This window comes from Sinohyriopsis cumingii, chromosome 7, assembly GCF_028554795.1.
Source record: "Sinohyriopsis cumingii isolate HCF-2022 chromosome 7, ASM2855479v2, whole genome shotgun sequence".
NCBI lineage: Eukaryota > Metazoa > Mollusca > Bivalvia > Unionida > Unionidae > Sinohyriopsis > Sinohyriopsis cumingii.
The window spans coordinates 75,514,007-75,526,570 of NC_142967.1; the positions used below are offsets into that span (position 1 = coordinate 75,514,007).

Sequence of the window (12,564 nt, forward strand, 5' to 3'; positions counted from 1 at the left end):
GAAATGCATTTAAAAATGTGATTTCTAAATGTCAACATGAAGATAACACCACGACCTTCTTGAACCTGTAACCCATAAAATCCTATTTGCTCTGTATCTTTTAGAATCATACAAATAAATACATTATATAAAAGATGGAAATGTATATCTTAAAACAATTCTGCATCTTAATTCAATTTTCCAATTTTGCAAGAAGTTGTTCCATACGCACAAAATCGTCTGCTACCCAACGTATCAACTAGCCGCTAGAACGAGATTCTCAAGAAATTCTCAGGCGTATAGTCTGTTTATAAATTCTTTCATAATTTTGTCCCATAAAGAATACGTTGTAAACACATTACATCCCATTCGATGTTGTTTCTTTTACACACAGTAGCTTATTTTTTTATATAAATGTTGAACTTTACTAGTTTTTGTTTACAAGATCGGTTTAGTTTGCTTAATATCTTTTGTAAAACTAGTTATAAACCCTAAATGCTGATAGAAACTGTCCAAAGTAATGTATTGCATTTCTATAGCCCGATGGATAAACATTTGTACATTTTTTTAAAGCTGTGCGCAGAATTGGCCGAAATATCGCGAATCATGAAAACACCGGGGTGTTATCCCGTGTGTCCAAAATGAATATTATTTTGAACAGAATATTTTTTGACAGTTGCTGCTTTTCAAATGGTCAGCATTGTAGTATTTTATTTTCGTCAATTGGTTGAATTCGGTATGCGTTTTGCTTCAATATTGGAGACGGAAACCTTACGACAGCATTGTATATTTTCATTGTTTCTTGATTTTGTGTTAAGTATCTCTTCTGTCGTTGTGTTTGTTCATTCATTGTTTGTCTCTTAACGAGGTCCCTGCCTAGCCCGAAACGTTGCGAAACCCTACAGCGTCAGTTCCTGCACAGTCACCAGTATCTAAATAAATTATTAATAAATAAATTTGAACAGGATATAAGTTATCTTCATCTTTTATTCCTTCAAGTGCATCATAATGGATGCTCGTCAGGTACTCACATGGTCATGTACGCGCTCTTGAGTAACTATTTTCAGCTATAGGTGTCACTTAGGAAAATTTAAATACACATACCTTTAATTGGCATTTATTCGCTTTATTTCGTTCCTTGTCCATTGAAATTCCATTCATGACTATTGTATAAATTGCTCAAGAAATCTTTAACGGCAAATTCAGTTATAACTAACTGGAACTATTTAGACTGAGTCACTCAAGCGGGGTGATCCCATTTAAACCGGCTTTTGTCGCGCGCTATGATGTAACAGGGAAAGCGTCTCTGTCAAGTTGTATAACAAACGTAAACAAAGACCTCGACAGTGTGTAATTGACAAAAAAAAAAAAAATAAAAATAAAAAAAAATTTTAAAAAATTCTTAATATTGCGACCATTCTGAATCATAAACCGATTTTTTTTTTTTTTTTTTTTTTTTTGAGGGGGGAATAGTTGATATTCACATGATTATCAGTTTTATGAATGATGGATCCGTAAACTAGTCACTTATTTTCACTGCTATCACTGTTAATAACTCAAGTTAATCGATGCATGGGGGCAGCACATCCATATATGTTATGTAACGATATTGCAAAGTTGTCTTTTTATGTAACACAGAATATGTAACGATCTGATTAACTAGGTAAATTTCTATCCGTGAACCGACTGATAGAGTTTGAAGTTTCTGTCTAAAATACTCCTGAATTTTATGTTTTTATTATAACAAGGTATTCTTTGTTCCGTGTGTATATTTTGTTGCGTACAAATCCATTGTTTTAAACTACATTTATCGGATTTAAAATGTCCCTAACGTCGCAACAAAACAGAACACAATAGCAATGCTTGCGTGTTGAGTCACATACATTTATTATGTTCCCAGTGTTTGTGGACCGTTAGGCAGATGCTGTATTATATCCCATCGATAACCTCAACAATGCAAATTGTTGTGGCAGTTTAAAGAGTTGAATCGTTTATGGTGTATGCGTCCACAAAGAAGTAACACAATCTAACACCCTTAAAGACAAAAGTTCCAAATTCGTTGCAGGAAAGGCTACTTGGCTTGCTTCACTGAAAATAATGACTGTATAATTTTTCTGCTAATCTTACAAATTCAGGTTGTACAATTTAAAGATCTAATTACATTGAGGCACATGCCTGTTTCTGTATACGTTTGGCTCAGATGGATACAAAATGCGATCCGCTGTGAATAAACAATGAAATGTGGCCCTTTTATGTGACAAGGTATCGAATTCACTATTGATAAACATGCCGTGTCAATAGGCACGTATAGTTTCCCAATACACGCATCCACGATAAAGAAAGGTAAATTTGTAACATCCAGGTGATTTCCACTGTAGATTAAATACGGTATCATCTGTAGGACGAACTCATTGAGCATCATAAATATAAACTTGTTCAGGCCAGCAAAACAGATCGTGGAACATTAATGGATTTAGCAAAATAAATTGAGAAATGTATTCTAAATTCAAGGATAACAGATTCGGGAAATGAAATAATTCTACACCGGTAGCGTAAGAAGATGGACTTTGTCGGAGGTAAGTAGCAAAAAGAAATTTGTAAACCCGAGCTTAAATTATTTCGGTTAAACGAGTTAAGTAATCAACTGTACGTATGGTGTTTAGAAGAAACAAAGGACTGAGAAATTACAAATTATAGAACTTGCTTACCTGCATATGACCACTGCTGCAGAACGAAATATACAAATTTTACTGTTGATGAATTTATCGTCCGTTACTCTGTAACACGTCATCCGTTTTTGGTTATTATTTATTCTCTATCTCCTTCATTCTCTCTCCCACTAGATGATTTGTAATGATAAGTATAACGATGACAATGTTGTTTTCGTTGCTATTGCTGTTGTTATTGCTTCTTTTTTTGTTGTTGTTGATGATGATGGTGAGTGACAACGGAACGACAAAATATATTGTTATATATTATCAGGTAAATTATGGGAAATTAAACCATTTTCATGCAAGACCCGATACATATTGGGCTGTAAATGCATGCAATGTAGTAATGCAAGTCAACGTAATGCCCCAACGTATCACTGTTAAGCTAGGGGAGTTGGGGTTGGTTTGTTGGTGGTTTTTTTTTTTTTTTTTTTTTTTTTTTTTGTAAGGCTTGGGCTTGATGATTTGAATGCCAAATAGGATGTCTAAATATTAAGTTATGCTCAAACACAAAGAATTATATGATTGGATATTATTATTATTATTATTATTATTATTATTGTGATTCAAGAAAAGACTTGTGGCACATGGTCACTATTCAGGCCATCAGAGGCACCTCAACACTTCCAGCATTTGGATTTTTTTTGGAATATCACTAAAGTGTATTCAGAACTATAAATATTAGGACTTGTGTTAGAAATTCTACGATCTTTTGGGAATTAATTTGCAATACCATAAGTTATTTTTTCAAAGTTTTCACTATATGTTCTAGGGAAATAATTTATTTGTTGAACTTTACAAAACCTTTTGGATTTTACTCTTATCTATTGCTTAGTCAAGACCATAGAATCGTAATGCCCTTCAAGAAGATCCACTTGATACGGTCAGTACATCAACATTAGGTCCTAATCTTGAAGATTTCGTAGAGGTTAAGGACCGAGTTATCACTGCAGACATCGTAGCAACATGACACAAACTATCAAAGCTACATTAGATAGAATCCAACCAATCACATTTTAACCTCAAATACCCGAATGTAAGAACTGTCCAACAGGAGATTCTTGCTCACTATATTGTCATTGTTAACAAGCACTCATACCTGTGCCAGCACATTTAGTATCAAATTCCTTGACTAGAATGTTCTGCCAAGCATTTCTTCTTTAACAAATGATTCATTAGATGCCTTGTTCACGCTGTAAAGAGTTAATCGACCGGTATATTTATGGCAAACTGAACTGGCAGGGATGAAAAGAGACCTACCCTGTGTATTATTACTTGGATTCACGATCACACCCGTCTAGCGGATCAGAAAGGATCTAGTCTATTATACATTGCATAACACAAATAGAAGTCAATGCGTAAGTATAAGTAAAGAAAGTTAACTAACAACTGCATGTAATAACCGGGTGTAAATCCAGTACGTATGGTACAAGTTGATATACTTGAATATGCATTAAGAAAGAGAAAAGAAAAGAAAAACTAAATAACAAAATATTGTGTTGGCTTCCGAATTCTGGTTTGGCTCAATGTCATAAATATCATTAAAAAAATTTGTCCGTACAAACAATCCTTCATGACCTATTTTCCTAACTATTTCAGCAGTCTTTCCTCATCAGTTTTCATGATGGGTTGCACGCATTCAGTTTCGCTGTGCAATTTGAATAAATAAATGGTAAGCGATGTAACTTTTCGCTGCAAGTACGTTATCAAACCAAGTATTCTGATAGGAAAATGCGTTAGTGAAAAGAATTACTAAATTCCGGGAGAGACACAATGTTCTTTTTTTTCTAGTTTTGTGTCCTCTGTCTTAAAACATTTGGGGACTGGGTGTCAAAATACTATCCCGCGAGATCTCAGAGAACTATACTAAAATCTTGGGCTCCGTAACATAGGATGTTAGGACCAATGGAGCCGCTATCAGCATAGTTTTGTTCTGGTAGGCAAGTAGTAGACGAAATTACAACTGAAAGAAACATGGCAGTATAAAACGTCGTCCTTCTTTAAGAAATAACTAACTAAACGTTAACCGCAGCGTAGTGGCTGCGTACAAAATTCAGCACAATTGATGAAATGGTTTGCAGCGGTTATCCTGTGATAATGAACAAGGTGACACCTTAATGTGACCAAAATAAATGGTCTGCCTCAATTGAAGGTTGTCTTACTATAAAGCGATTTAGAAGGAAGAAAACCTCTCTCTCTCTCTCTCAAAAGAATAATGCAAGTGCTTTTATGAAATGAAAGGGCTGGTCGTATGTTAGATAACAAGTGTAGATTTTAATTATTATTTATGGGGAGTCGGTGTTTGGAAGATATTTCTCAACACGAGTAATTAGCTACTTTCTATGAGAAGGCGTCATAGTGTACAGTCCTCACGAGTAGAATGCGTCATAGTGTACAGAACTCACGAGGAGAAGGCGTCATAGTGTACAGTCATCGCGAGTAGAAGGCGTCAGAGTGTACAGTACTCACGAGGAGAAGGCGTCATTGTGTACAGTCCTCACGAGTAGAAGGCGTATATTGTACAGTACTCACGAGGAGAAGGCATCATAGAGTACAGTACTTACGAGACTTTAAAACAGGGTGGACTAGTTTCGTAAAATGCATGGCGTGAAGAACTAATATTCAGCTTGGAAAGGCTTAATGGTGAATCATACAAATGTGAAACAAGAAAAAATAACATATAAATGTGAAATTATTATAGTGTATGATGTTTGGTCATTATTTTCTGTCTGAGCTGTAGTGATTGGAAGGTGGCCTTATATTCGGTCTGGTGAACGATGGATGAAATATGTAACATTGTTCAAAGGTGGCGGTTAAAAGTGCGTGCTCACAAGCTGGAAGCATTTTGAAATGCTACTTATTTGTAATATCGAACTTGGAAACTTGATGCAATTCTAACAAAGACTAAGGTAGGAGTATTGTGAAAGTCCAGAAGAAATGAAGTTCTTAGTTTTTCTTGCAATCTTGAAACATGTTAAATAGTAAGTGACCGCTCCACTGGCCTAATGGTCAGAGCGTCCGTCTCAGATGCGACAGGTGGAATTATACAAAAGACTTATAAAAATGGTACTAGCAGCTGCCTTGCTTTAAGCTCAGCATCAAGAAGTTAGTGTTAGGACTGGTCGGCCTGGTTTCAGTATAATGTGACTCGGTTGTGACATGATGCTAAATGTCTGCGGCATGATGCCCCAGTGCTAGACCTCTCTATAATCTGCCACACTATAGACATCGTAGCGATATGACTGAAAAATTGTTAAAACTACTTTAAAATCTAAATCACACACACACACGCACAAACACAAACACAACTAGTAAGTGATTTTCTGTATTTATGTTTATTTTTTTTCAAGTAAAGAGAACTTTCAAGTGAAAGTTAGTTTTTTGTTCTGCAAGCTTTGAAATTTGTGTTCTTTTTCTTTTAGAAAAGCTTGAATACTGAGTTTACCAATATATCTTAGTTGCTTCTTTCCGATACTATAGTTTTCCATTATGACTTTATGAACTGTGGTCCGAGATATTGAAAAATATGATATCACTGAGAGCATTAAGCTGACAGTGAAGCACATTGAAGTCGCCATGCAGTGTGCTTCTTTGTCTTTGTTTATGACCTGATTTCAAACTGTAAAAGAGATGTAAGATGAAATTCAGTTAACGAGCTTGTGTATTAATTCGCGGAGACGGTGTACTAAGGTTCAGATGACCCAAGAGTCAAAACAATCTTATTACAGCAATATATCCTGAAAGAGTATGAACTGAGACGAGCATGAGACGCGTATTAGAACAATCGAAACACCTTTAGTCTTTCCTACTGAAAACCCTCCTCAGAGATGTTCTCTCTGATAACTACGTCACTCCTCATTTCTCGTTAACCTACATATAACTATCAACTACCATCTTCGAACAAATAATAAAATTGCTTACTTTATTGCCATTATGTACCTCGCCGCTCTGAAGCTACGAATCAGTCACCGAACTAACCATTATGGGAGAGATTTTGTGCGATGCCCATGACATCATTGACTAACCTATCAGTGTACAAAGAATTTACAAATTTACTGGTATATGATATTGGCTTGCCAGTCTAGGCCGGTACCAGCAAGAGCAATATTACGATGAGCCTGAAAAGGAGAAATTGTCTTGCAAATGGTGAAGAACTCATTTAAATTTTGAACTATGCCATATATAATAGCTCTGTGCTGAAGACATCATGATAACTTTAGCATATTACTGGCACACAGCTCATATTCTTTCAGAATGTATCGCTGCCTTCGCTATGTTTTGGCATTAAGTTCATCAAAGCTTAAGTCCATCAACTCCGCTCATTAGTAAATTAAAACCCGTATTGCCTCCTACATTGGTTCTTTGGAATGCACTGAAAACCGGACAAGAACGAGTTGAAAATAAGCCAGACTGTGTGTGGTGGCTCAGAGGCATTACATGGTGACATCATTCGTATAGTATGGCGTCTTCTACTTCATCATCTGTCGTGTATTCCGTCATCTAAACAATCAGTCTGTGAGTTTTTGGTCTAATATTTTGTACACAATTTTAACAGTCTCTTCGAAATGCGTGCTATGGAAAGCTCATAGTGAATGAAATCTAAATTTAGTGTTTTTCTTAATCAAAGAAGACAGTTTTTATGCAAGTGGCATTTTATAGCATTGTGGAAGTGGTGTCATCCTACATGGAGAATTATTTGACCGTGAGGAGCATGACACAAGTACTATACTTTCCACACATATCTGCGAATGTAAGGCGATATCTTATTGGTGGAACGTTAAAATTAGAGCTATTAAAAATCCACTATATACCGTCTGAAATGTTTACGTCATTGTAACGTCATAACTCTACAAGAGAAGTAGGGACACAAAGAATTATATTTTTCGGTTGAAGGAGGTGGGGTATTGACAACATTTTGCACAGTGTGTTAGAAGGGGATATACGTCTTGGCTTTGAGGACGTTGGTGGTGGCTTTTACTTTCGCACATTTCTTTTTTAACCCCCATTCCCAGAACGAAAATATACGTCATAAACAGAGAATTTCAGATTTCAGATCTTATTCTTTTGTTTTATGGTCAACATAAGATACATTTCTGCTTCCATGGTTTCCTTTCAACGTGTAGTTATTCCACTGGGAAAACTAAAAAGGATGGGGAATGAAAAACACATGAATCAAGACAGCCAATACTCAATCGCTTGTACCGATGAAAATATCGATTTTGAAGATTGCATAAGATAAGAATCTAATGTGTAGATTTTATTGGTCATTTCAAAACTTCGCATGCAACAGTAAATCATGGTCTTGCACATGAAAGAAAATCAATAACCTTGATTACTTGCTTGCCTGATAAAACCTGGTTGTTATCGATTTTTACCTGTGCCAGTGATGCTGTGGAAACAAATAACGTCATATGCTTCAGGTAAGTATGATCATGAATTAGTAATGCGTTGCAGCCTAATGAGAAGAACTGACTACGGAGACTGAACATAATATCAGGAAATTATAGACTGAACATATTAATATCATGTTTGTGGATAAAGTCTGAAGATGTGTCCAAACTTTGTTCTTATCTAACATGACTTATTACAGGTAGAGTATTGCTTTTTGCTTTGATGTCCATGTTTTCTATAAATATTACTGGAAACGTTGATGTCGTAGTTTGACAGTACATTGCGTTTATGTATTTTATATGTTAATCATACAAGTTAATTTTCTCTCTGAAATATGATCGTCACCTGCCTCCATTTGTGTATCACTAGTTGTCAGCCATTTTTATGTGCACTGTCCATAAGCTGGTAAACCCATCGAATACTCGATAACTGATTTAGAGTACATGCTTTGACTTTTACGTAATCATACACGGATGTGAGAACAATATTTTTCGTAAGTTCACTCCTCGTTCTGAAATGAAATGTGAAGATGATATATATAGTATGTGCGCTGTATCAATGATATACCACGAGATGAATAATTGTTTCGCTACAAGAAATCGATGCTTGCCGAGTTTCTTTTAATAAAAAATTTATAGAACGAGTGGTATATCGTTGATACAGCATACATACTATACATATATTTTTTTTTTATTAATATCACATACAAATGCATATATTTTTCATTTGAACGGAATTAGATTGGCGAGACGCAACTGTGTATTGGCTGGGTGAATGAACTCACTTCGCTCACGAATGTGTCCGCTACAAGATGTAGTTCTGTTTTTGTGTGCCTAATCACAATCACCTTTTCATATTGATAAGTTGATTGTTTTCATTTTTGAGTTTCTTTTTTTATTCACAATGATTTGCATATTTTGTCCTTTGTGCATGGGAGGGGAGGAGAAAACGGAAAAAGAAGGGATTGAGATTAAACTTGTGTATCATGTTAAATTCATTTAGAAAACGGGGATTGTTATTACTTTTTATTGTTACTTGTATACCTCACTAACGATTAATGAGTAGAAATTCATCATTGATCTATAGGAATAGACCCAACAGCACACAGTTTCAAGATTGTTTATGCATGTGTATTATTGCGCCATGGGCGGATCACGATTTGATATACCAATAGTATTGGTATATCAAATTTCTTTATACTACACTTTAAAGACGATGTTATTTTTATATATGTGTGTGTGTGTGTGTGTGTGTGTGTGGTTGAAAGGAGAAGAGCTATGTCTGCTGGAAGGCTGGCTTAATGAAAAGGTGCCAAAATAAAAAGAAAAGAATGAACATGAAGGGGTAGCGTTTTATTTTCACTGTAGTCAGTATTCTGTAATTTATTGTTCATTAGTTTTCAGTATTCTATGATCTTTGTTTCTTCAGAATTCTATGATTTGTTGTTGTCTGTGTAAATTCCCGCTGTTATAATATTGTTGTATAATTAGTTCTTGTCAGAAAGTCACTGTTTGATATTATGCCTTCGACCGGAAGGAAAACGATTCAGTCAATCAATAGTAATGAAACTAAACAGTTAACAAAAGTGAGTTCAGCAAAAACAAAACTACTTGCGGTAATACATTTGTAACTGCAAATAGAATTGCAGTTTGATTCGTGATTAATTTGGCGTTACAGTCACGCCATGAATCAAGGTCCCTAAGGATAAGCACTGTCATTCTGACAATTGAAAGAAGGAGTTATATACGGAAAAGGGATTCATAATAAAAAACAACAAAAACACAAATATTCTCAGTTTCGGAAGTTTAAGGTACATGTCAATTGGGGATTAATGTACTTGCCATTTCTATTTTTTTTGTTGCAGATTCTTGCAAGGCCAACGTAGATCTGCATATAGTTTAGAAACTGAAAAAGAAAAGAGAACTTCATCTTGCCCAGACACTTGATATCCACAATGAGGATACATGTGGTAATTGTGTCCACACTGTTTGTCCACGTAGCTCTAGCGTACACTGATCCTGTGTACTCTCCCCTAATAATGAATGACTCAGTTGGTAATGTTGCCTACAGCAATAGCTCCATCGATTGGGCCGATCTGCCATCAGGCACACCCTACAAGGCGGGCTCCATTACGTACGATACCGGAGGATTCGACCCCTACTATAATCTGGTCAACAGCTTTATCGGAACAGTGTTTGCCTACGGGTATCCTATATGTAAGTTCAGAGTTATGTTTCTATGCTCTCTTTTCAGTATTAGCTCCACCAGCATCATGTTCCTCTCAACACTAGTAGCACACTCAAGCAACTACTGCAAAAGCATAGGGAGGAGCGGAAGGGGTTGGGTTTGGGACAAACATCCAAGAAACATTTTTCTTATTGGAATGGGGTGGGGTGGAGAACATACTTTATTCATGTGCCACTGCTCTACATTATTGAGCAATTGGCCGAGCGGCATTTCTACGTCTTATTCTTATACTTTGTCCATTACTGAATGTCGATTATTCTCCTCGTTTATGTGGGTACGATTTATCCAGTTCTTTCAGTACATGTAGGAACAAGACGATACCAGCAAGCGAACTACGCTTTGGCTGCCCAGGCCGTAGTCCAATATCAAAGCAAATTTGCTTTTAAAAGAATGGAGTTTCGATCTATCTAACCCGAAAGATTGTCATATCAGCTAAAACTTCAGACAATAATTTTTGTACACGTTTGTTTGTGGTAGTTTTGTTGTAGACATATATAGAATAAGAATGGAATATTCTGATCCTTTGTTGATTTTGTTTTGTGGAACATCAACATATGAAATGCTATATCATGCCGAAGCGATTGGAGTAAAGTGCCTTTCCTAGAGTTGCGCCAAAGTGATCTAATCGGCCTGGTGGTGGCAGGATCATAACCTGCGCCCTTCTCGTCCGGCACGCTAACCACTGTTGTACTATAATATTATAATTACGCCTATAAGAGCATCTTTGAAGTTTACTTTCATAGTTAATTGTACTTGACATTTCAAGCCTAATTGAAGTTTTAATATCAATCATCGACGTCATTGTCTGACGATTGTTATGTCCATCTGTGATAGAAATCTGCCAATGTAATTTTTATTGACTTAAGAAATTACGGTTTTCAAATCTTTTATGTTTTTCTGCTGCAAGTTAACTTTTCACTAATTTCAATGCGTGAAAATGCATGTTAAAGCGTTTATCAAATTTATTTCAGCAATCATCAAGGGTGTACAAACTGGCGGCATCAGCTATGTAATTGCGAATTATGCTCAGGTAAGTTAATACTTGCATTATAATTATCACCTCATCTTTTACAGTCTACGAGTGTAATGATTGCTCACTAAGCATTATTCTTTCAGCAGTATAAATGCCGCTAAAATGCATAGCTCGTGTGTGTGTGTGTGTGTGTGTGTGTGTGTGTGTGAGAGAGAGAGAGAGAGTGAGAGAGAGAGAGAGAGAGAGAGAGAGAGAGAGAGATTATTTAATGACTTTGAATTAATTTGGATTGAATCACTCTTGGTTGTCAACGCGTAAAGGTAAGAAATATCGCAAAATAAGAAGAGAGCCGGTATAGGTAATCTCGATCGAAGCGCGAATTGCAGTGGGAAACACTTCCAGTTTTTAAATGGATTGTGTAATTGTCAATGGATTTGTAATTTCCAGTATCATTTAGAAGTCTAAATGACGTGAAAGTCTTACATTCCAAGCATAACTTTAGAAGTTGTAAATATTTTAATTGTTCTGAAAGTAAAACACGAATATAATAAATAATACAGGCCAGTGCCTATAGGAATCAAACAACGATACAATAGGATTAATAACACTGGTCAACAGTGAAATCATTACTGACTTGAAAAGGCCCTAATCTGTAGTATTTTGGTGTGCCGAACACGAATATAACCGTGAAAAATTTGTATTGGCTCTCGTTTTGAAGATATTCATATACCTCATTTTCTATGTTTCACTGTGTAAATTTCTCCAGTAGGACTGCAGCAACATCCGGAATAATGATGTAACATTGCATAATACCATCATGCTCACATCATCCACAGTTGATTGCATCATTTTCTGATGCAATGCAATACTAATGCCATGCGGCTGCTGAAGTAAGTTGACGTCAGCAGTGTACTATACATGTGTAGGCCTATTATACTAATGCCAGGCGGCTGCTGAAGCTGACGTAAGCAGTGTACTATATAAAGCCCAATCAGATAGGTTCAGCATTTAAAATATTTTAGACGTTGTGCGAGACAGTTCAAGCTACTGTTACATAAAACTTATTATTTTATCCATTTACGTACAATAAAGAACAGTAATGCCTCGAAAGTGTGTTAATACCGCGGACAATTTTTGCTATATTTGTGGGGAAGTGACATTTGCCAACCAGAAGAAAAGTATCAATTCTCAAGTGAAGAAGGCATATCATCTTTACTTCGGATGCAAGGTTGGTGACCAAGACAAGCCTTGGGCTCCGCATAT

The 12,564-nt window shown here is 36.0% G+C and overlaps 1 protein-coding gene across 4 annotated transcripts in view; it reads left to right on the plus strand.

Annotated features, from left to right (window-relative positions):
• The first annotated feature begins 2,324 nt into the window (after positions 1 to 2,324).
• Positions 2,325 to 12,564, plus strand: part of LOC149795541 (prominin-1-A-like) — a 133,773-nt gene continuing 123,533 nt past the window's right edge. The window contains exons 1-3 of one of the 4 annotated variants that reach the window (XM_089965345.1): positions 2,325 to 2,555; positions 9,946 to 10,297; positions 11,300 to 11,358. In XM_089965345.1, coding sequence (XP_089821471.1) covers positions 10,036 to 10,297; positions 11,300 to 11,358 — 321 coding nt within the window. In that variant the 5' untranslated portion in view covers positions 2,325 to 2,555; positions 9,946 to 10,035. Of the gene's footprint in view, positions 2,556 to 3,899; positions 4,049 to 8,026; positions 8,111 to 8,143; positions 8,281 to 9,945; positions 10,298 to 11,299; positions 11,359 to 12,564 lie in introns of those variants that run through there. The other 3 variants (XM_089965347.1, XM_089965348.1, XM_089965346.1) reach the window with 3 other exon arrangements.